Genomic DNA, 26,026 nt, shown 5'->3' with positions numbered 1-26,026 from the left:
TTTTCCCCTTAATTTGTATGGAAATATTATTTTATTTCTCATGGGTTTTTAAGTGAAGTATATTGATTAATTCTTAAATTAGATATCTCAATTTCAAAAAAAAATTGACAAACTTTTTCAACATATCATTTGAATTCTACATTCCATTATAATTGTATGAGAATTAAATTAGGTTAGTTTTAAGAATATAATAAATGAAAACATCAAATCTATTTTAAATCAGTTTATTTAAGCACAGTGGTTACAAAATTATTCTTTGTTGCGCTTCAGTCATACAGTTAACACCATCCTTAATCAATGCACCCTTCAGAATATGTTCCATTTATCTCTCTTGCCCATCCCCTCACCCATAGCTTGCTCTAGGGAAGACAAAGTGCTTCATTTACTCTCTCTCTCTTCCACTCTGCCTCTCCCTTTTTCTCTCCCTTTTGACACAGTAGTTAGAAATATTGTTAATGGAGAGAAACTTAGGCTGTTTCTTAACTTTCACCTCTGAGTTCTTGTCCAGAGTTATCAGTTCCATAAATCATTGTCATAGTAAACCCTTTTCTACTCTAGCCATATTTGTTATTATTTCTGGTAAACTTTTCACCCTGCTCTGGACATCCTGCCATTTGTCCATATTGTTTCTGAATATTATAATCCTACTATCTTTGTTTTACTATGTCCCACAAATAAATGAGATTATTCTATGTATATCTAATTTCTTCTGGCACACATTACTCAGCATAATAGTCTCCATGTTCACTCATAAATAAGGAAATTTTATGACTCTATTTCTCCTAATGGCTTCATAGTATACCATTGTGTACATATACCACAGTTTCTTTAACTCATCTGTTTTCAGGCACCAGCGTGTTGTGTTCAGATTCTGGCCATTGTATATAGTGCTGCACTGAACATAAGAATGCAGGGAGTATTTTTCTATTGTGTTTTACTGTTTATGTTGTACATCCCCAGGAGTGGTACTGCTAGGTTATATGGAAGCTCAATATCTAGCATTTTGAGGAATGTCTATATTGTTTTCCAACAAGGCTGGATCAGTCTGCATTCCAACCAGTAGATAATAATAATGCCTTTCTCCCTGCATCCATGGCAATACTGGTTGCTCTTGCTTTTTCGGATGTGAGCTAGACTCTGGGTTGTAATAGATATCTCATAGTTATTTTTATTTGCATCTCCCTGATGATTAGTGAAGAGGAGCATTTTTTATGTGCTTTTTGGCCATCTGTATTTCTTCTTTGAGGAAATATCTGTTCATTTTTATCTCCATGTTTTGATGAGGTTATATATTTTTTGTAAATTTCAATCAATGCCTTGTATATCTTAGATACCTTATCTGAGTGGTATTGGATAAAAAGTTTCTCCCATTTTCTGCATAGCCTTTGTATCCTAATAACTATTTCCATTGAGAAACAGAAACTTTTGAGTTTAATGTGGTCCTATTTGCTTATCTTTGCTTTAATTTACATGGAGAATGTGTTTTGTCCTTGAAGATTCCTTTTGCTTTAACTTACATGAAGAATGTGTTTTCTCCTTGATGATTCCTTTAGCTTCAGTGTCATAAAATCTTATGCTTATGCTTTCCTCTATGTACTTTATTGTTTCAAGTATGATATCAAGGGATTTAATACATTTTGATTTGATATTTGTCCCTGGTGTTAAGGATGGGTCCGAGATTATTTTTTGCATGTACCTGACCAGTTCCCCAGAACCACTTGTTAAAGAGATTTTACTTGTTCCACTTTGAATTTCTGTCTTATTTATCAAAAATTAATTATTTGCAAATATTTGGGTCCATTTCCAGATATTCAAATCTAGTTCATTGATCTAAGGGTCTGTTTTGATTCTAATAACAAACTGTTTTAATAACTACTGCTTTATAGTACAGTTTAAAGTTGGACAAGTGATTCCTCCCATTGTTTTATTTTCCCAAAGATTGCTTCAGCTATTTATGATGTGTATTTCTCTATATGAATTTCAGGAGCAACATGTTCACTTCGTTGAAAATAGTCATGAGAATTTTTATAGCAATTCATTAAATCTATATGATGCATTAGGAATTATTGATATTTTAATGATATTAATCCTCCCAATCTATGAGCAGCGTATATGTCTGCATTTATTGTGTTCTTTTACATTTCTTGAAGCAGTGTTTTGTAATTTTATTTACATAGCTGTTTCACATATTTTATTCAATCAAAGTTAAATATTTTTGTGGCACAGTTGTAATGGGATCTTTTTTAAAAATAAATTTTTATCTTTCATTACTTGTGTATAGAAAAACAAAAAAATTTGTGATTAACTTCATAGTCTGCCACTTCACCATACAAATAAGTTGCTTCTAGAAGCTTTTTCTGTGAAGTCTTTAGGATTTTTTAGATAATCATGCCATCTACAAGCTATTAGAGCTCAATTTCTTTCTTTTTATGTGGCCGTTCTTTCTGTCTTTTACTGGCCTAATTGCTATTGCAAGTACTTCAGTAGTCTATTAAATAAAGTGGTGAGAGGTGGAAACCTTGCCTTGTGTCAGATCTTAGTGGAAAAATTTTAGTTGTTCCCATTGAGTATCAATATTTGCAGTTGGTTTGTGATAAATGCCTTTGACAGTATTGAAGAAAATTACTTTAATTTCCATCTTGTTGAGAGTTTCTAAAATTACTATTGTCAAATGCTTTCTCAGTGTCTTCTGTGCTTTAGGTGTCTTGCGTCTCAGCATCTCTAGTGGGGAATGAATCCTTCACAAATGGAAAAATGGTAGCACGAGTGGCCGAATATTAAATATGAAATAATGAAACCACACACAGAGTCTTTGGGGTCAACACGTCTTCCGGCAGGAACGCAACACGTTTAATTTTTAAGCAGGTGATTTTATAAGTGGAAAAGCCAGTGATAGGTATAGAGGAGAATGTTTACAACCATAAAGCAAAGTTTAACACTAAACAATAATTAAGCTATGGATATGAGCAGTAAGAATTCTGAGTTACAAAGGAGAAGGAATCTCTTTGCAAGCTTACTTCAAATGTAAAATCAGGAATTTTTAGGAAGTAGAAAATATCTAGGAACATGATCTTGGCTGAGCTGGGGTCTATTGTTTTAGAGGTCAAGTAAAGGAAGGAGCCAAATCCCCTAAGGTGTGGCTCCCGTTTTCTGAGAGGAGTCAATAGCTCAGTATCTGTATTCTGGTTACGCCCTTGATTACCAGAAACTGAAGCTGCAAGGACATATTTGAAAAAGAGAAAAATATTGTCTTTGCTTTTAGGTGCTAAATATTATCCAGAAAGGGGCTTCTCTTAGTATTCTTTGGTGCTGGAATTTCTGAGCCAAATAATTTGATTGAGTCCATAATTTTGCCTGAAATTTTACAAAAGAAGAGATAGCCAAATAATGACAGAAAATGTAATAACAAGCATGGATTTATCTTTTATGGAATTCCTCATCTATCCACCCAGGGAAAAAGGCGTCCACAGCGGGCCTTTTGTGGAAGCCTGTGATGGTTATTTCAGCTCTCAACACCTGTAATCTAGGTATACATCTGGTGTACCTCCTGAGTTCCCCTTGAGTTTATCCATTCCGTGGAACTACTGATATGATCGTATAGATTTTGTATTTACTTTTATTGATATGGTGTATGATGTAATGATTGAATTATATGTGAACTATACTTGCATTCTTGGAATGAATTCAGCTGATCATGGCATATAAGCTTCTTGATGAGTTGTTGCTAGTATTTTGTTCAATATCTTTACATCAATGTTCATCTAGAATATGGGCCTGTATTTTTGTATTTTTGTTTAGTATTTGTTTTAAATATCAGGGTGATATTAGCTTCATAGCAACTATTTGGGAGTGTTTATGTTTTTTCAGTTTTCTATAAGAGTTTGACAAGTATTGGTATTACATTCTCTTTAAAGTTCTGAAAGAATTCATTAGTAAATCCATTTGGACCTGGGATTTTGCTTTTGTAAAGGATCATCCTTTTAATATTCTCAATACTGATATGTCTGTTCAGATATTCAGATCATTTTATTCAATTTTCTATTTCATTGAAGTTATCTTATTTTGTGGCATAGAGCTTCTAAGTGTAGCCTCTAAGGACTCTTTGAATTTTTGCAATGTTTGTAATGACCTTTACATTTTCCTCTCTGAATTTATTATTTTTTTCACTTTCCCTTTCTTTGTGAGTCTTGCTAATGATTTATAAATCTTGTTTATTATTTCAAAGATCCAACTTTTTCTTTTATTGACTTTTTGGATTGTTTTTCAGTGTTCAGGTATTTAATTTCTTTTTTTATTTATTAACAACTTACTAGAAATTCATTTTTTACATGAATTCATCTCAGTTTCTTTTATTTTGTAATATATATATTAAAATAATTTTTATTTTGACCAAAGTGGATTACACATCTTTCACAGTAATATTTTAGGTACGTATTAACATTGAATCAGGGCAATTTCCATCAACAAAGTTGTCCTTCCTCCACAGCCATCCCCAGCTTACATCCCGTAACCTTCTCCTTCCCCTCTCCCCAGGCCGCTAGTATAAGTGTTCCTCTCTGTATCTAGCTTACTACGTAGTGATCATACAACTGTTTGGTCTTGGTACCAACCATTATTTGCCCCTAAATTTGAGAGGCGGAACTAGACAGTTCAAGTTATGTGGTTCCGCTTGAAGAAAAGAAAAGCAATATGATAAAGTCCTTCTTTGATGCTCTAGAAGTTCTGTTCCTTCACTGTCATATATATTTTTATACAAATAAACCTTCAGCAGTGCAACATTCCCATCACCAATGTCCCAAGTGTCCCTCCTCCCCACCACACCTCAGCCTCTGCTCTAGACAGGCTTTCTATTTTCCTCATTCAGTCACATTTTCTTATGATGGTTCTCAGTGTAATTATTTCTCTAACTGCACCCATCACTCTCTGTGGTGAGCTTCATGTCGTGAGCTAGACCTTCCAGTCCTCCTCTGTTTGTCTCTGAGAACCATTGTACAAATATCTTTTATTTTTCTCAAAACTCATAGATAAGTGATACCATTCTATGTCTATCTCTCTACCTTTGACTTATTTCACTCAGCATGATAGATTCTGTATACATCCACGAATAGGAAAATTTTATGAATTCATCTCTTCTAATGGCGGCATAATATTCCATTGTATAAATGTACCACAGTTTCTTTAGTCTTTCATCTATGAGGTGCATCTAGGCTCTATCCAGAGTCTGGCTATTGTAAACAGTGCTGCAAGGAATAGCTGGATCTTATGGGAGCTCTATTTCCAGCTTTTGGAGGAATCACTATACTGCTTTCCATAAAGGTTGGACTAGACTGCAGTGAATAAGATTTTTTTTATGTCCATATCCCTGCCAACACTCCTTGTTCTCATTCTTTGTGATGTGTGCCAATCTCTGTGGTGTGAGATGGTACATCTTAGTTGATTTGATTTGCATCTCCCTGATGATTAATGATGTGAAACATTTTTTCATGTGCCTTTTGCCCATTTGTATTCCCTTTTTGTCAAAGTGTCTGTCCATTTCTTCTCCCCACTTTTTGATGGGATTACATGATTTTTTTTCCATGTAAAGTTCTGTCAGTTCCTTGTATATGTTGGATATCAGCCCCTTAACTGATGGGTATTGGGTGAATATTTTTTCCCACTCAGTGGGTGGCTCTTGTATTCTGGGCACTATTTTCTTTGAGGTGCAGAAGCTTCTCAGCTTAATATAATCCCATCTGTCTATTTCTGCTTCCACTTGTTTAGAGAGTTCTGTATCCTCCTTAAAGATGCCTTTAGTTTCAAAGCCATGGAGTGTTTTACCTATGTGTTGTTCTATACACCTATGGTTTCAGGTCTGAAATAGTTATCAAAACAGCATGGTATTGGAATAAAGACAGACCTTTAAGTCACCAGCATTTTGGAAATTATGTCTCTGAATGCTTGAATAAACTCTTATGCCAAAAAAAAAAAAGACAGACCTTCAGATCAGAGGAATAGGCTTGAGTATATATATATATCTTAAGTCACTCTTTTCTTTTTTTTTACTAAGACCAGTATATTATTTTTAAGTTTATCTTGGTTGACCTATCAAGATGTGATAAGGCTGTGTTAAAATATTCCATTCTCTGCTGATACTGATGTCTTTCTTCAAGTTTAGCAACTATTGTTTTAATTATTTAAATGATGACTGGCCATCATTTGTGCACATATGTTTAGAAGTGTGATTTATTCATGGTGTACACACTCCTTGATTAGTAATAATGTCCATCTTTGTCTCATAAGATTTTTTTAGCCTAAAATCTGTGTCGTCTGATATTCGTATGTACACCCCACCCTTTGTAAGTTAGTTGTTTACTTGTTTTCAGCCTTTGACTTGTAGTCTATGTTTGCTCTATTCAGGTGTGTTTATTGTAGATAAAAAGTATTGGATTCATTTTTTTTGATCTATTTTTACTCTAAGAGTTTCTTATGTGGTGAGTTGAGTTCATTGACATTGAGAAAGATTATTGTAATGGAATTGGGTTTTATTTTTGTAGGCATTTGGTATGTTTTATGGATTTGCCTTGCATTAAAATAGACCACTCAGTTCTTTTTTTTCCTTCATTTTTGTCCCCCAATTCACAATACAGACAAGGCAAAGGGCCTGAATTGAGGTGTATATCGGGTGCATTTACTGTACATCCTCTGTCTATATAGTCAGCGTAAAGAACACAACCTGTTGTAAGCATTGGAAGTTCTTATATTTTCTTTTTTTATTTATATATGTATACACACACACACACACACACACACACACACACACACATATATATATATATATATATATATATATATATATATATATATATATATATAAAGAAAAACCTTCACCAGTGCAACATTCTCATCACCAATAGCTCAAGTGTCCTTCCTCCCCACCCCACACTGGCCTGTATTTTAGACAGGCTTTCAGTTCTTTTCAAATTGATTTTTTGAGTCTGTAAAATTTCTGAGCTGTTGTTTATCCATGAAGCTGTGTATCTTTTCTTCAAACATGAATGTAAGTCTGGCTGGGTAAAGAATTTTTTGTGAAACATTCATTTATTTGAGTTTTGTCACTATGTTCTACTACTTTCTTCAGGCCTTGAGAGTTGTTTGTGATAAATTTGTTGTAAATCTTAAGGAAGCTTCTTTTTATACAATTTTCCTTTTTGATCATGCTGCCTTCATTATTCTTTCCCTATCTGTAGCATTGAACTTTGTGACTATAATGAGTCTTCGGGTGTTTTTCTTTTAATCTTTTAGCTGGCCCTCTTGGGAATCCAAAATGTGGTTGCATGCACTCTTTAGCTCAAAGAACTTCTCTACAATGATGTCCTCGAATGTTGATTTTTCATGGGGATTTTCTTTCTGGGTCTTTCGGACTCCAATGATGCTTATGTTGTTTCTGTTGACTTTAGTCCAAACTCCTATTTTCATCCATACACATCCTTTAAAGTTCTTTTTCCCATTTTATGGTCACTTATTTTAAAGTTCTTTCCCTGTATCTTCTGTTGTATAGGTTTATTATGCAGCTTATCATCCGGCTCACATTTGCTGCCCTCAGCCATTGTTTCTCTTCCTGTGAGGCCTTCCAGTGAGTTTTTCATTTCGTCTCCTGGTTTTTCTAGCCCTGTTTAAAAACTTCAGTTTGGAGTTATCTCATTTCTACTTTTATAATGTCTGAGTCTTTGTTGAGGTTCATTTCGTATATTCTATATTTTCATTGAGTTTTTTGAACATCCTCCATATTTTTTCTAATATCCTTAACTGAGAGGCTATATAGGTTGTTGGTACTTGTTAGATCATCAGAGCTACCATCTTCATTCATTCTATCAACATGGTGGAGGTCTATGTTGTTTCCCCCATTGACACACTTGCAGTTTGGTGTTTTCTACATACTGTTTGGGGATTCACTAAGTACAAGAAGTGTCCGACCACAGAGTGAAGTGAAGAAGTCACATCCCTCTGGCTCTCTCCTCTGGACAGGGCCAGCACTACTGGTCAGCGGGGGGGGGGGGGTCCTGGGCAGAGACTTGATGCTGAAACTTTTCTCCAAATCTCTCCTTCTGGCTAGCTCACCTGTCATTGGCTCCTTAATTGAGGATCAATAGCTTCAATTTGATGCAAATTCTTAGTAATCAAAATGTTCTAATTTTAGAAGTGAAGCTCCATTTTATGGTTTTAAGATTTTACCTGCTTTGTGGAGTCCAGGTCTGAGTTCTTATATTTTTTTCTTATGGGGAATGATTATACATGGGTTATTTCTCTTTGGCTTGAGTTTTATAATCTTTTCCTGGATCTGTGGGTTGTTTTAGGTGAGCAGAGGCTTTCGCATCTCCCTTGCTGTTGCAAGATTTTCCCAGTGTCTTTATCGGGGTACAATTGCCCTCCCAGAGTGAGGTGCTCCTCGTGCCTTCAGCTTGATCTACTAAAACCACAATTCTGCCAGACCAATTTAAAATTAAAATTAATTTCTATAATTAACAACAACCTATATAGCCTCTCATATAAGGATATTAGAAATTACTGACAGAAGAAAAACACACCTATGTAGACTGTGCTCAACAGAAGGGTTCAGCATTTCTCAGTACTATTCCTTAAGATCTAGATTGCTCCACTCCCCAGGCTGCACAAGGAGCATCCAGTCTCTGCCCAGTGTCACGTTATTTGAATAAAATATTTAAATATTTGATGAGTGCTCTATTGGAAGAGCATGACTTTGCACTTAGGAAATCCTGTTTATTTCCCACCATCTGATGGTTTTTCATCACTGACAAGTATAAGCTTGAATATGCATTCTCAAGGCTCTCAGATGTGCTCTAAAATCACTGCAGCAACAACCTGTTGGAAAAATCTTGCATTCAGTGAATGCGACTTTCAAAAATGTAACACCAATAACATTTTTATTAGACACAAATTGACAAAATTAATTAACCAGTAGATGTTCTTCCAGAAATGATTAAAATAGTTCTTTAAAGAAAATAATAGAATACAGGTCAGAATTTGATGTCAAATGTGGTCTATTCAGGGCGAGAGTGGTGGCAGTCATATATATGTTTTGTTTTAGGATTCATTGCTATTTATTTTATTGTCAACAGCAGTTTTAAATATTTTTATTTGCATTATTATAGTTGAAGCTATTTATTTTATTTAAAAATTATTTTTTTTAGATTTTGAACCAAACATGGCAGTACTCACAGTGCATTCTGGCTCTTGAGTGATCCCTATCAGTGTTTGGGGGACCATGCATGGCTCTTGGGTTACATACCAGTATCAAGGGAATCCAATACAAGCACTTGAACTATCTCTCAGCATTTTTTATCTATTCTATCATTTATAAATCTTTTTTTTTTTTTTTGGTTTTTGGGCCACACCCGGTAACGCTCAGGGGTTACTCCTGGCTATGCGCTCAGAAGTCACTCCTGGCTTGGGGGACCATATGGGACGCCGGGGGATCGAACCGCAGTCCGTCCAAGGCTAGCGCAGGCAAGGCAGGCACCTTACCTCTTGCGCCACCTCCCGGCCCCCTCATTTATTAATCTTTTCGAAATAACTTGCATCTTAACATTATATAAATTTCAGTGTTCATTATGCATACATGAAAATAACCACCTATATATTACCATTAAGTTTAGCAAAGGTGGTTTCATTTTATATTCAATGTACCTTTGTTTTTATTAAAGTAATTTCTCTTCCTTCTCTTCTGATAATTACTAATTTCTTTTTAAATCCAAAAATCTAGGGCTGGAGAGTTAGTACAGCAAGTAGGGCATTAGCTTTGCCTGATGCAGGCCTGGGTTTGATTTGATCCTCCAAGCCCTGCTAGGAATGACCAAGAGTAACCTTGCTGGGTGTGGCCTCCCTCCAAAGTAAAGGTCTATTTTTGCTTTCATTACTGCATGTTTTGTTTACTTTTTGCTCTCTTTGTTGTGTTTCTTTCTCCTTACCATATATAAGTTAAACCCTAAGCATCAATTGAATTCTGTTCTGTAGGTTTTTTATTTATTGAAGTTGTCAATTGTTTAATTAGAAAGTCTATACATTTTCTATTACATTTTATTATGTTAGGTATATAATGACATCAGGATAATATAATATTTCATAAAACTGTCACTTTATCACTATCGTGCATTTTAAAAGAACATGCAAATCATTATAATGTGCATAATATTAAGATACTTTATATTATGAGGAAACTTCAAAATCTTTAAAATAAGTAAAACCTGGAGAAATTATGGCTTTATACCTTCTAACTCCGATAGTGACATAATTATATTTTAGTAATCTATTTTATTATATCTTTTGTGACAATGTTTAATAATGATAAAGAATTTTAGATATCAGTGATACAAATGAATATCTTTATCTATTCTCATGATTTTATTCAAGATTAGTATAGCTATTTTACTATTTAATATGTAGTTTGTCACTATATTACCTTAGAGAGTTTTAACTAATTTTATTAGTTTATTTTATTATCAGTCTATTTTAGTTTAGAATTACTGATATTCATCTACTAATAGTTTGTTATAAAATCAAAACTTGTGTGATATATCCTTTCCTTAATTTATTGACACAAAAAATCAACTATATTTTATATATTTTAATATATGTAATATATTATATATTTGTATGCACTTCCTGTAGCTTTCTGAGATCTTTCATATATCTATATCTTTATAATCAAAGTCACCTATTTAATATATTATCTATATTTCAATGTGTATAAATTAAACTTTGAATGATACAATACATTTATTCTATCTCATGTATTTTAATTTTTTCTTTTTCTTTGTTTTATATGCAGGACACAAATACATGACTGTGAATCACACACCCTTTATTTGGATTATATTCCTTACATAATTTCTTGCACTACTCACTGAATATTTTGCTGTAGAGTCAGATATCCCAAATGGCACTACTGAACCCCATTTAGCATGATGGTGGAAGTGATCAAACTTATGATATCCTGCTTAAAAGGATACCATTGAGGTATCCTGTTGCCCTGTAATATAACCCTATTTTGCTGATTTTTATTTGAGCTGGTCTAACTATTTTTATTAGGAAATTTGTTTAACATTTTATCTTATAATGTGTTAATGAGTCTCTTGGGATCAAATATTAAGACAAAATTAGGTTATTTAATTTGTACTGATTTAGCAGTACCAAAATTAAGAAAACTTAATTTTTTCTATTTATTTTACTTTCTATATTTGTTGCAGTTTCTGAAAAGTAGGGACCAGCACGGTGCGCTAGAAGTAAGGCATCTGCCTTGCAAGCCCTAGCATAGGATGGACCCTGGTTACATTTCCCTGTGTCCCATATGGTCCCTCAAGCCAGTGGTGACTTCTGAGAGAATAGCCAGGAGTGACCCCTGATCGTCAACAGGTGTGGCCCCAAAATCAAGTTTCTAAAAAATATATTAATTACATAAATCTAAAATAGTAAACTTTTAGATGTAACATTTGACTTTCTTTAATAATCTATTATTTATGAAATATATGTTGCAACTATTTTGGCCTAATTTTATAGGTTGTAGAATTATTTACTTGTGTGTTTTCTTCTATTGTCGTGGCCTTTTAGTTTGTTCATGCTAGCTCTGCTTGGATCTCTATCCTTGGGCTTTTATCAGAGGAGATGTGAATCCTCCCTACCCTAGGATTTGAAACTGTTAATAAACTCAGTTTCACACATGCTTTTCTTTGAAACAAAGTCACATATCTACTTTTTATTAATTCTTAAAAATATAGTTTATATAGCATGGTTGACATAGTGTTAACATTTATATATTGATGTATTGACCTGCTACATTCCAACACATCAAAGCTAGAAGATTATTTTGCTTTGGATTAAGATAATGGTTTTCAGAGCTTACACTTGATTTGGTGCTCTGGAATCTTTTCTGGCAGTGTTAAGGGGGCCACATACAGTCCTGGAACCAAACCAGATTAGGCTGTGCGCACAAGTGCCTTAACCACTGGGTCTAAAAATTGTTATAATGAATAGTTATAAGTACTTATCTTTTTTTGAAAAATAATAAATTTTAGATGAACTTTTCTGAGTAAGGTTTTGCTTGCATCATATGCTGCATTTAAACATATCTTTTCTTCACAGTATTAAGTATTCCTTAACTTCCAAAGAGACACATTTAGGTACAATAATTATTTTTATGTAGTATTGGAAGATTTTTAATAATATCTTGGTTGTAAATCTTGCTTTTAGATAATGAAACTTATGCTTTCCACTATGTTCACTACAGTTCATAGGCCAAGAAAAGAAAAAAAACATTTTTCTTATGAAATTAGGCAAGCATTCCCCTCACAAAAAATAATTCACACTTATACTACTGAATTTTTATTTATTTTAACAGCTGTATATGCTTTCATTAATTGGATTCAAATATGTATGTTTATGGAAGTATAAACCCAAATATGGTAACCTATAATTTAGAAACTTGCCTCTTTCTATCCTTTATTCTGTGCTTTATTGGGAATCTGAGTCATTGAGGAGACTAATACAGTGTAACTCATTGCAGATTAACCTTCACTTTCAGCTATATTGTTTTTCCCTTGTATTGCCTCAGTACTCAGACTTATTCCTGGATCTGAGCTCAGATACCACTCCTGACAGCTCTTGGGTGACCATATGTGGAAGTATATGTAGCATGTGAGGCAAATGTCTTATATATTGTACTATTATGCTTTTCTATTACAGCTGTCCCTTGTACATTTACATCATAATTTCATTTATTCTGTTCCATATTTTAATATATTTAAATTTATACTTATTTGAATAATTTTATGGATTGTTAAATAAGTAAGCAGAAATTTTATACAATAAACTAAAAGGGTTCTTTAATATTAAAGTTGATCTTAATTTATAGGGTAATATTTATTTATGAAAACATTGTGAGATTTTTGACATATTTTTATTGATACATGTCTTCTTAGGATAAGAATGTACAGAATAAGAAATTACAAAATAATAATTTATACTAAACCAAAGAAAAAAAGAAGCTAACTAAGGTGAAACAAATAAATTTAAGTAGAAGAATGGAAATAGAAGAGTATATATTATGAAAAGATAAAAAATATAAGCTTTGGGGCTGGCGTGGTGGCGCTAGAGGTAAGGTGTCTGCCTTGCCAGCGCTAGCCTAGGACGGACCGCGGTTTGATCCCCCAGCATACCATATGGTCCCCCAAGCCAGGAGCGACTTCTGAGCACATAGCCAGGAGTAACCCCTGAGCGTCACCAGGTGTGGCCCAAAAATATATATATAAGCTTTAATACATGACTTAATATCCAGTTTACTTTATTTAGGACTACTATTTAATTTACCTTATTATTAATGCTACAACTTTTTTTATTAAGTCATTGAAGGCTTTCTTCACTTGCTGATTTCTCAGTGTATATATAAATGGATTTAGCATAGGTGAAATAGAAGAAATAAGTAATGAAACTACCTTATTTATGGTCACATTGTCCTTTGCTGCAGGATTCATATAAATGAAGATACAACTTCCATAGGTGAGGGAAACCACAATCATATGGGAAGAACAGGTGGAAAAGGCCTTTTTTCTTTGCTGGGCAGATGGAAATCTTAATATTGTCTTGATAATATAAGTATAGGACAAAACTACACACAGAAGGGTCACTACGAGGGTCACCACTGCACAAAGTAAAACAGTTGTTTCTGTAAACCATGTGTCTGAACATGATATCTTTAGAAAGGGAGAAGCATCACAGACAAAATGATCAATGACATTTGAGTCACAGAATTTAAGTTTTAATACAAAAATAAGTGGGGAAATTATGAGCAACAACCCAGAAAACCAACAGCAAAATACTAATCTCCTACAAACTCTGCGATTCATGATATTCACATAATGCAGGGGTTTGCAGATGGCCACATAACGGTCATAGGACATGGCAGCAAGAAGATTGAATTCTGTAATAGCAAGGAGGTCAGTTAAAACCATTTCAGTGATACAAGAATTGTAGGTAATCACCCTGTCACCTGTTGCTATGCTGTACAAGTATCTGGGAATACAGGCTGTCGTGAAGGAGATTTCTAATAAGGAAAAATTTTGTAAAAAATAGTACATGGGTGTTTTAAGGTGAGGATCCACAAAAGTGAGTGTGATGATGGTCAGATTCCCAGTTACACTCATCATGTAGGTGAGAAATAGAAAGATAAAAATTGGAACTTGCAGTTTAGGGTCATCTGTTAGTCCCAGAAGTATGAAGGTTGTTATTGTGTAATTTTTCATCACCGATTATTTCTTTTCAACCTGCACACCAAAATATTCAGAGATTATTATTAGATTCTATTATCTGATAAAATATAATTTAATAAGTTTTATCACAATCAAGATTTTCATATTTTAATTTACTCTATGCAAATAATCTGACAATTTGACAATATTTTAAATAGCAACAATGTCATTTGACTCTACCCAATTCTTCCATTTTCAGGTTAAACTAAAAAAATAACAAAATTCAACCTATAATTTTGATTAGATTTTTTTTTCATCAAAATGTTGAACTATATGCATACAAAATGTATACTATATGCAACATTTTATTAACAAAATTTCTTTTGTACTACATATATCCATTAACTATTCTGTAATTCTGGTCTGTAACTGGAAGATTGTTTATGATGGTTAATTTTCTTTCACATTGTGAAGGAACATTAAAACACAAGATAGTAATAGTTAAAAACACAAAATAGTAATAGTCAATACACCGGAGAGGTAGATTAATGGTTTGCCTTGAAAATAAAACCTTCAAAAGAGAATGATAGAGTTGGACTATATAACATATATACATATTTACACAGACATATATAGTTAAATTTAAAACCAATGGAAAATAATTGATGTACTCTACTGATTCTTTTTATTTATTTCTCATGTAGCAAATGCATCATGTGTTATCCTTAGTTCTAAAAGCTGGGGGCATTACTAACTTTAAAAATGTTTTTATATATTAAAATTAAACCATAGGCAAATTTAATAAATAAATAGAAAGTAACATATAACCAATATCGTTCTGTTTATTTTTTAAGAAATATTTGAATGGAGACATCTAATGAGTGATGTTACAAATATGGATGTTGAAAAAACAATACACACACAATGGATCTTCATTTTCCAATTGGAAATTAATTTTTATATAATTTCTAGGTAGTTTTTATATCCTATTTTTATCTGGATCTACATCTGTTTACAATGTGAAATTTAATAAAGTATTAAATGTTTATAAAATACATAATTGTAATTATCAAAACTATTTTATTGGTGATTTATTTCTTCTTGATAAAATGTGGCTAACATTTTACAAAGAGAAATACTATAAATTGAAAAACATATCATACTTACTTTTTTCTCAGTCAATCATAACTTCCTCTAGTTAGTTTAAAAACAATACTTAAAATTAAAATTTTAAGTTTGTGACTATTTTATGTGAAATCTTATCTCTTTGTTCATGCAACTATATTAATACTATCAGATTTTTTAAACATAAAAAAGTTTCTCTAAAAGTACTTGCTCCAACTAATTGACATTCTCAAGAAAGATCTAAGAAGTATTTTCTTGCATATTTTAACACTGGGTAGAAGAAAGTGATAGTCATGACAGTGGATATGGAAAATTCTCTCTTTTGAGAAAGCTGGACAGGGTCAGAGGTATGAGGAGTAGAGCATGGACTTATTCAACTTATTGAATAAAAAAAAGGTCCTTAGTGATTTACATTCAAACTCACTAATGAATCTTTGGGAGTAATTTTTTTTTTTTTTGGCAAAAGCAAACAACTAACAAAGGCTATTGAGGCGCTTGTGTCTTTAGAGAAAAGAGGAAGGTAAGAATCAAGTTATTTAGTTCATTTACTTATTTTTCTTTAATATTGTCATGAAGAAAAAATCAGCAGTTAACTACACATAATCAAAGCAGACAATTTTTATACTTTGACATATGTGATGTTGTGGAAACATAAACATGAGCAAATACATCACCTCCAAAGCTTATCTTGTACATATTTTGAGTCACTTGTACTTCTCTACACCTCTATTCTTTGACAATCATAAAATAATTTTTCCACCAGTAGAGAGAGTAATTCATTTTCTTATACAAATTTAAACAATTCCATATACTGGTGTCTTAGAAAGATAGTACAGGTATAAGAGGAGGGGAATAGTATAAGGCAATCAGTCTTGCAATTATCCCACCTTAGTTCAACCCCTGAACCTGAATATGATCTTTTATGTTTTGCCAGGAATGATCCCTGAGCAATGCTGAGTGTGGCTCATACAACTCCATTCCCCATATAAAATAAAGACAATTTGAACATTTACCTTAATTTCTATGGAAATATTATTTTATTTCTCTTGGGTCTTTAAGTGAAGTATATTAGATAATTCTTAAATTAGATATCTCAATTTCTAAAATATTTGACAAACTTTTTCAACATATCATTTGCATTCTATATTCCATTATAATTGTATGAGTATTAAATTAGTTTAGTTTTAAGAATATAATAAATTAAAAAATTAAATATCTTTTAAATCAATTTATTTAAGCACTGTGGTTGGTTACAAATTTATTCTTTGTTGGGTTTCAGTAAATGCACCCTATATACATCTCAGCCAGGCCCTTTGCCTGGTCTGTATTGTGAATGGGTGAACATGGAGGAAAAAAAAAGATTTAAGATGTTCCCCATTGAGTACAATATTTGTTGGTTTGTAATAAATGCCTTTGACAATATTGAAGAAAGCTACTTTAATTCCCATCTTATTGAGAGTTCCTAAAATTAATGGTTGCCGGACGTTGTCAAATGCTTTCTCAGTGTCTATTGCACTTCAAGTGTCTTGTGTCTCAGCATCTCTAGTGGGCAATAAATCCTTCACAAGTGGAAAAATGGTAACACAAGCAGCCAAATATGAAATAATGAAACCACACACAGAGTCTGTGGGGTCAGCACATCTTCTGGCAGAAGTACAACAAGTTGAATTTTTAAGCAGGTAATTTTACAAGCTGAAAAGCTAGTAATAGGTATAGAGGAGAATGTTTACATTCTCAGGCAAAGTTTAACAGTAAACAATACATAAGCTATGGGTGTGAGCAGTAATAATTCTGAGTTACAAAGGAGAAAGTTGTAACTCAAGGGATCTCTTTGCAAGCTTATTTCAAATGTAAAATCAGGGATTATTAGGAAGTAGAAAATATCTAGGTACATGATCTTCGCTGAGCTGGGCTCTATTCTTTTAGAGGTCAAGTAAAGGAAAGAGCCAAATGGCCTAAGTTGTGGCTTCTGCTTTCTGAGAAGAGTCAATAGCCCAGGGTCTGTATTCTGACTATTCCCTTGATTACCAGAAACTGAAGCTGCAAGAACATAGACAAAAAAGAGAAAAAATATATTGTCTTTGCATTTAGGTGCTAAATATTATCCAGAAAGGGACATCTATTAGTAATCTTTGGTGCTGGAATTGCTGAGCCAAATAATTCAATCGAGTCCATAATTTTGCCTGAGATTTTACAAAGATGAGATATCCAAATAATGACAGAAAATGTAATACGAAGCATGGATTTATCTCTTGGGGAATTCCTCAACTATCCATGCAGGGAAAAAGGTGTCCACAGCAGGCCTTTTGAGAAATCCTGTGATAGTTATTTAAGCTCTCAGCACCTGGGAAATCTAGGTATATATCTGGTGTGCCTCCTGAGTTCCCCTTGAGTTTATCCACTCCATGGAACTATTGATATGTTTGTATAATTTTTGTATTTACTTTTATTGACATGGTGTATGGTGTATTATTGAATTATGTATGTGAACTATACTTGCATTCTTGGAATGAATTCAGCTTGATCATGGCATATAAGCTTCTTGATGAGTTATTGCTAGTATTTTGCTGAAAATCTTTACATCAATGTTCATCTAGAATATGGGCCTATATTTCTCTTTTGTGTATTTTATTTTTAGTATTTGTTTTAAGAATCAAGGTGATGTTAACTTCATAGCAACTATTTGGGAGTGTTTATGCTTTTTCAATTTTCTATAAGAGCTTGACGAATATTGTTATTACAATCTCTTTAAAGTTATGAAAGAATTCGGGCCCGGAGAGATAGCACAGCGGCGTTTGCCTTGCAAGCAGCCGAAGGTGGTTGCAACCAAAGGTGGGTGGTTCGAATCCCGGTGTCCCATATGGTCCCCCGTGCCTGCCAGGAGCTATTTCTGAGCAGACAGCCAGGAGTAATCCCTGAGCACCAAAAACCAAAAACCAAAAAAAAAAAAATGTTATGAAAGAATTCATTAGTAAATCCATCTGAACCTTGGATTTTGATTTTGGGAAGGATTATCCTTTGAATAATCACAATATTGATATGTCTGTTCAGGTATTCCAGATCATTTTATTCAATTATCCATTTCATTGGAGTAATCTTATTTTGTGGCATAGAGCTTCTAAGAGTAGCCTCTAATTACTCTTTGAAAGTTTGCAATTTCTGTAGTGACCTCTATATTTTACTTCCTGATTCTGCTTATTAATTTTCTCTCTTTCCCTTTCTTTGAGTCTTCCTAATGGTTTATAAATCTATTTTATAATTTCAAAGATCCAACTCTTGCCTTTATTGATTTTGGGAATTATTTTTCAGTGTTAAATTTGTTAATTTCTTTAATTTAATAATTTATTAGAAATTTTTTTACATGACTCTACCACAGTTTCTTTTATTTTGTAATATATATTTTATAATATTTTATTTTGACAAAAGTGGATTACTTATCTTTCACAGTAATATTTTAGGTACATATTAACTTGGAATCAGGAGAATTTCCATCAACAAAGTTTCTTCCCTCCACCCCATCCTTAGCTTGCATCCCATATCCCCCTCCTTTTCTCCCTGGGCTGCTGGTATAAGTGGTCCCCTCTGTGTCTAGCTTACTACTGAAAAGGGAAGTCAGCCCCACCTCCACCAACCTTGGCAGGTGTCCCGCCCCTTAAGAAAGTCGTCACTACCTCGGCCCCACCAATAACATGTTTTACCTTTGCGGATGTCCCGCCCTTAAGGAAGTCCCGCCTTTACCCCACCTCACCAATGATTCATGTTACCGTAGCTGAAGTCCAGCCCTCAAGGAAGTGGCGTCACTCCTTCCCCTCCCACTTCCCATCTTATATAAGGAGGGACCAATGGGACCACGAGGTCTTTGTCCCTGTCCTATTCTGGGCACACATTAACCCTGGCCATTCTGGTCAGTAATAAAGCACTTTTTGGAGCATTTGCTGGGGCCTCAGCCTCTTCATTTCTCTGCATCGGGCAGCTAGATTAGGACGCCTGGACCTTTCATTGGTGAGCTAGCCAGGAGTCCTCATCCTGCCCAGAACAGAGCTGTGAACAGGCGGCCTGGTGAGTTCTGACTGATGTGTGTGTGTGAGTGCTCTTTGCTTCGTGTCTGTCTTAGTCTAAGATTATGTTGTAATCTGAGACCAGTGGGAAGCAGATTTTGTGGTGGCTTAGTCACTGAGGTTATGAGTTCCTTACTCGACGTGGAAACCGAGTAGTAGAAGACTTTGTATCACAGGAGGATTAGAGTCCCTCACGTGACTAAGGGATCTCCCACTAGATGTGTATTCCAAGTGGCGGGGTCCCCACTTGATGTGTATTCCAAGTGGCAGGGAGCTGATGAGCTTTAATACTGCAAGGTTAAGGCCCTGGAGGCGCCCCAGGGAGCCGTTGAGGTAACTCAACAGGAGAAGCAACAGGGAGACGGTCCCTTGTTGCGGGAAAAGGTCTGTCTGTGTGAAGCATACTGTGTTGTTGGTTTGTTCTTTGTTGCTATCAATGTTGGTTTACCTATCTGAAACCCTGGATTTGGTGTATATACCTAAGACCCACCCATTTCTGGGAGGGGTCTTGGGAACCAGATATTAGGTGTGACCTTACCTGCAAGACCCGGCCCATTCCTGGGAGGGGTCTTGGAAAAGTTAGATAAGCCTTGGACCGAGGGGTTTCGGGCTCTTTCTGTGCTGCTGGGCGCTCTGGCTTTTGGGCCTCTGTGTTCTGGTCTTTGACCAGCATGGAGCCCAAAGGGAAGATGGCTAACAGGAGATAAGATGCAGGGCTAGCAAAGTATTGCTGTGCTTGAAAGGTTATGAGTAGGCCACACACATGTGGTGGATAGGGCATGAATAAAGATGATGCTTTCTGAAGCCTGCCTGTGAGTGAGTGATTTCGCCTTTCACCTGGGCCTGGAACTCGCCGGCTGGATGGGGTTGTGGAGCCACGTGGCCTGGGGTGGCAGAGAGAAGAATCTCTCCATCCATCGCCATCCAGCCCCATCCTTATTTATTTGATACAACACTTAGTGATCATACAACTGTTTGGTCTGGGTACCGTCCATTATTTCCCCCTAAATTTCAGAGGCAGAACTAGAGAGGTCAAGTTATGTGGTTCTGCTTGAAGAAAAAAAAAGCAATAGAATATGGTAAAAATCAAATAAGCCAAAAATGGGCAAAGTCCTTCTAGAGGCTCTCAACCTCAGTTTGAGAGAAGAAAGAGAAAAAGAAGCCCAACATCGCAACAATACAAAAGAAAATATCAAATAAAAAAATCCAGTGAGCACTACAGCAATAAAGACAAGCACCACATAATAACCACGGTCCCGAAATAAAATCATAACAGAGTGCTAAAAAAAGGAAACAACAACATAAATATCTAAGCCAAACAAAAAAATAAAAAAATAAATAGATACATAAATAAAAAAGATTATTTTGTGCTGTTTTTTTTCCTGCTTAGGCACAGTAAATATTGGGGATATTAGAGAGGAATTTCCGTTGGACTAAGAGATACAGGGTTTCTCCACACTTGAAGTATACTGTCATGGGAATAACTATAGATTCCTTGCATGTTCATTTACTCTCCCTTCAGTGCTTTTGTGGTGTATGGAAGACTTCTGCTCTATCATTGGTGATAAAATCTGACCTCTGTATCAAGAGATCTTGGTATCTGCACAGGTCAAGGAACGGAGCTTATATCAAAATCTTTCTTTGCAGTTCTTGAAGTTCTGTTCCTTCACTGTCATATTTTTTTTAATAAAAATAAACCTTCACCAGTGCAACATTCCCATCAACAATGTCCCAAGTGTCCCTCCTCCCCACCCCACCTCGGTCTCTGCTGTAGACAGGCTTTCTACTTCCCTCATTCAGTCACATTTTTTATGATGATTCTCAGTGTAATTATTTCTCTAACTGCCACCCATCACTCTCTGTGGTGAGTTTCATGTTGTGAGCTGGACCTTCCAGACCTCCTCTCTTTTGTCTCTGAGAATCATTGCATAAATATCTTTTACTTTTCTCAAAACCCATAAATGAGCGAGACTATTCTGTGTCTATCTCTCTCCCTCTGACTTATTTCACTCAGCATAATAGATTCCATATACATCCATGTATAGGATAATTTCATGACTTCATCTATTCTAACAGTGGCATAATATTCCATTGTATATATGTACCACAGTTTCTTTAGCCATTTATCTATTGAGGTGCATCTATGCTCTATCCAGAGTCTGGCTATTGTAAACAGTGCTGCAATGAATAGCTGGATCATATGGGAGCTCTATTTCCAGCTTTTGGAGAAATCCCCATATCGCTTTCCATAAAGTTTGGGCTAGATTGTGGTCCCATCAGCTGTGAATAAAAGTTCCTTTCTCTCCACATTTCACCAGCACTGCTTGTTCTCATTCTTTGTGATGTGTGCCAATCTCTGTGGTGTGAGATGGTACCTCATAGTTCTTTTGATTTGCATCTCCCTAATGATTAGTGATGTGGAGCATTTTTTCATGTGCCATTTAGCCATTTGTATTTCTTTTTTGTCAAAGTGTCTGCTCATTTCTTCTCATTTTTATGGGGTTAGATGATGTTTTCTTGTAAGGTTCTGTCAGTTCCATGTATATTTTGGACATTAGTTCCTTATCTGATGAATATTGGGTGAGTAGTTTCTCCCACTCTGTGGGTGACTCTTGTATTCTGGGCACTATTTCCTTTGAGGTTCAGAAGCTTCTTAGCTTAATATAGTCCCATCTGTTTATTTCTGCTACACTTGTTTGGAGAGTGCTGTTTCCTACTTAAAGATGCCTTTAGTCTCAATGTCATGGAGTATTTTACTTATGTGTTGTTTTATACACATTATGGTTTCAGGTCTGAAATAGTTATCAAAACAGCATGGTATTGGAATAAAGACATTCCTTCAGATAAGAGGAATAGGCTTGAGTACTCGGAGAATGTTCCCCATACATACCGTCACCTAATTTTTGATAAAGGAGCAAGAATTTCTAAATGGAGGAAGGAAAACCTCTTCAATAAGTGCTGTTGGCACAACTGGTCAGCCACTTGCAAAAAGGCAAACTTAGACCCTCAGCTATTTCCATGTATGAAGGTAAAATTCAAATGGATTAAAGACCTTGATATCAGTTTGTTAATTTCTGGTTTAAGTTTTATAATTTTCGTTTATCTGCTTACAATCAGCTCAGTTTATTATTTCTGCATATCCTCTGTTGTGAAAGTAACTAATTATATAGGCATTTTCTTCCTTTGATGAATTCTTGGAGAATGTCTCTGGTGCAATGGAGAAGAATAGTATCCTGGGGTGAAGAGCTTTCTATATATATTGTAAGTCACTCTCTTCTTTTTCTTCCATTAGGGCCAGTATATCTTTTTATTTTGGTTGACCTATCAAGATGTGTTAAAACTGTGCTGAAATCTTCTATTCTCTGCTGCTATTGATGTCTTTTCTCAAGTTTATCAACTGTTGTTTTAAGTATTTAAATGAACTAGCCATTATTTGTGCATATATGTTTAGAAGTGTTATTTATTCACGGGGCACACACTCCTTGATTAGTAATAATGTCCATCTCTGTCTCAGAACATTTTTAAGCTTAAAATCTCTGTCACCTGATATTCGTATGTACACCTCATCTTTTGTAAGGGAGCTGTTTACTTGTTTTCAGCCTTTGACTTGTTGTCTATGTTTGCTCTATTCAGGTGTGTTTATTGTAGACAGAAACTATTGGATTCTTTTTTTTTATCCATTTTTACTCTAGGTCTAGGAGTTTCTTAAGTGGTGAGTTGAGACCATTAACTTTGAAAGAGATTATTGTCATGAAATTAGATTTTATTTTTGTAGGCATTTGGTATGTTTTATTGGTTTGCCTTGCATTAAACTAGAACAGTCAGTTCTTTTAAAGTTTATTTTTGAGTCTGTAAAGTTTCTGAGCATTTGTTTATCTGTTTATTCAGCTGTGTATATTTTCTTCAAACATGAATATATCTTGCTGGGCAAATAATTTTTTATGAAGCATTCATTTATTTGAGTTTTTTCACTATATTCTACCACTTTCTTCAGGCTTTGAGAGTTGTTTGCGATAAATTTGTTGTAAATCTTAAGGATGCTTCTTTTTACACAATTTTCCTTTTTGATCATGCTGCCTTCTATATTCTATCCCTATCTGTAGCATTGAACATTGTGACCATGATGTATCCTTGGGCATTTTTCTTTTAATCTTTTAGCTGGCATTATTGGGCATCCAAAATGTGGTTGCATGCTCTCTATAGTTCAAGGAACTTCTCTACAATGATGTCCTTGATTGTTGATATTTTACATGGGGATTTTCTTTCTCTGTCTTTTGGACTCCAATGATGCTTATGTTGTTTCTGCTGACTTTAGTCCAGACTCCTATTTTCATCCATTCACATCCTTTGAAGTTTTTTTCCCATTGTATGGTCACTTATTTTAAAGTTCTTTCCCTAACTCTTCTATTGTATAGGTTTATTATGCAGCTTATCTTCCAGCTCACTTTTTCTGCTCTCAGCCATTGTTCCTTTGCTGGTGAGGCCTTCCAGTGAGTTTTCGTTTCACCTACTGGTTTTTCCAGCCCTGTTAACAAACTTCAGTTTGGAGTTTTCTCATTTTTACTTTTATAATGTTTTGAGTCTTTGTTGAGGTTTATTCACTTTATTCTATAATTTCATTGAGTTTTTTTTTTAATTCTCCATATTTTTCTAATATTCTTATCTGAGAGGCTATGTAGGTTATTGGTACTTGTTAAGTCATCAGAGCTACCATCTTTATTCTATCAGCATGGTGGAGGTAAGTGTTGATTCCCCATTGAAACACTTGAAGTGTGGTGTTTTCTACTTGCTGTTGTGGGATTGACTACGTAGAAGAAGTGTGTGACCACAGAGTGAAGCAGAGAAGTCACATCCCTTTGGCGCTCTCCTTCTGGGCAGGGCCATCATTTTTGGTTGGTGGTGGAGTTCAGAAAAGAGACATGAGACTGAAGCATTTCTCCAAATCTCTCCTTCTGGTCTGCTCACTGTCATTGCTCCTTAATTTTGAATCAAAACTTTCAAAATGCTGTAAATTCTTAGTAATCAAAATGTTCAAATTCTAGTAGTGAAGCTCCATTTTATGATTTTAAGATTTTACCTGCTTAGTGGAATTCAGGTCCGAGTTGTTGTATTTTCTCTTATGTGGAATGATTATGCATGGGTTATTTCTCTTTGGCTTTAGTTTTATAATATCTTCCTAGATCTTTGGATTGTCTTAGATGAACAGAGCCTTTAGTGTCTCCCTTGTTGCTGCAAGACTCCCCCAGTGTCTGTGTTGGGGTACTATTGGCCTCCCAGAGTGAGGTGCTCCTCCTGCTTTCAGCTTGATCTACTAAAACCACAATTCTACCAGACCAATTAAGGATTAAAATTAATTACTGACAGAAGGAAAACAACCTATGTTGACTGTGTCCAGCAGAAGTGTTCAGCATTGCTCAGTGCAATTCTTTAAGATATAGATGGCACCACTCCCCAGACTGCACACGCAGCATGCAGTTTCTACAGTGCCACCAGTTATTTGAATAAAATATTTAAATATTATATGAGTGCTCAATTGAAAGAGCATGGCTTTGCACATAGGAAATCCTACTTGTTTTCCACAGTCTTATGGTTCTTCATCACTGACAAGTATAAGCTTGGATATGCATTCTCAATGCTGTCAGATGTGTCCTAGAATCACTGCAGCAAAACCTGTTGAAGAAAATCTTGCATTCAGTGAAAGTGACTTTCAGAAATGTAATACCAACAACATTTTTCTTAGACACAAATTGACAAAGTTAATTAACCAATAGTTGTTCTTCCAGAAATGATTAAAATAGTTCTTCAAAGAAAATAAAAGAACGGTGGTCAGAATTTGATATTAAAAGTGGTCTAGTCAGGGCCACTGTGTTGGCAGTCATATGTATATGTTTTACTTTAGAATTCATTGCTGCCATGGCATGCAGCATGGATGTCTCCATTATAGGGGAAGCTAGCCCACCAGACATGTCTATTGGCTTTCCTGGTGCAGATAGCTGAAATTCCCCCAAGAAATATTTTGGCCAGCAGGCCCATTGGTGGTATTAATTATAACCTCTGCGTGGATCACTGGCTATATTTCTGTTATATATTACATGGTGATATCTCTTTTCCTCTCATTTGGCTTTGTCTCCCTTGCAAAACTACAGACCAAAATTCGGCCTCAGTCAATGTGCAGTCAGAGAAATTTCAGTACCAAAAGCTGCTAAAGTTCTGCACTGGCTAAGTATATTTGCAACTCAAAGATGAGTCCAGCCAGTTACCTGCAACCTGTTTTTCTGTTTTCAAGCTTTTAGGTAGTAAACAAACAGATCCTATCTTTCTTGCATTTTATTACTCCTGCAGGCTGCAAAATTGTATCAAAACCAGTTTCTCTTTCTTTGTTATAAGAAGCTTCTTGCTAAACCAGAACACCCCCTTATGTCACTTTCTTACCTTTTAGCAGGGGAATCTTTTCACCTATATTGGCTAGTTTCTGATATGTATATTCTAGGGCCTGCTATCATGTCGTCCTTCTCCTAAGATTCCTTGCTCTTTGTTTTCCCTGAAACTTTACATACCAGAGTTGTGCTTAGATGTCATCAGCCTGAAAAGTAAATTTGTCTCACA

At 34.9% G+C, this 26,026-nt stretch overlaps 2 protein-coding genes and 2 non-coding genes across 4 annotated transcripts in view; 2 read left to right on the top strand and 2 right to left on the bottom strand.

Moving 5' to 3' along the window:
* The window catches only part of DNAJC14 (DnaJ heat shock protein family (Hsp40) member C14), a 1,080,043-nt gene that overhangs the window by 809,913 nt on the left and 244,104 nt on the right, over positions 1–26,026 (top strand). The gene's annotated exons all lie outside the window — the stretch shown is intronic.
* Positions 6,602–6,733, bottom strand: LOC126023207 (small nucleolar RNA SNORA51). The gene has a single exon (XR_007500410.1). It is a non-coding gene; the product is annotated as a small nucleolar RNA SNORA51 (small nucleolar RNA).
* Positions 13,356–14,291, bottom strand: LOC126023006 (olfactory receptor 6C2-like). The gene has a single exon (XM_049784048.1). The coding sequence runs from the start codon at positions 14,289–14,291 to the stop codon at positions 13,356–13,358; it is 936 nt and encodes a 311-aa protein (XP_049640005.1).
* Positions 16,583–16,709, top strand: LOC126023263 (small nucleolar RNA SNORA51). Its single transcript, XR_007500448.1, has one exon. It is a non-coding gene; the product is annotated as a small nucleolar RNA SNORA51 (small nucleolar RNA).

This window comes from Suncus etruscus, chromosome 11 (genome assembly GCF_024139225.1).
Source record: "Suncus etruscus isolate mSunEtr1 chromosome 11, mSunEtr1.pri.cur, whole genome shotgun sequence".
In the NCBI taxonomy this organism is placed as follows: Eukaryota; Metazoa; Chordata; class Mammalia; order Eulipotyphla; family Soricidae; genus Suncus; species Suncus etruscus.
This window is presented reverse-complemented; position numbering and strand designations above follow the sequence as displayed.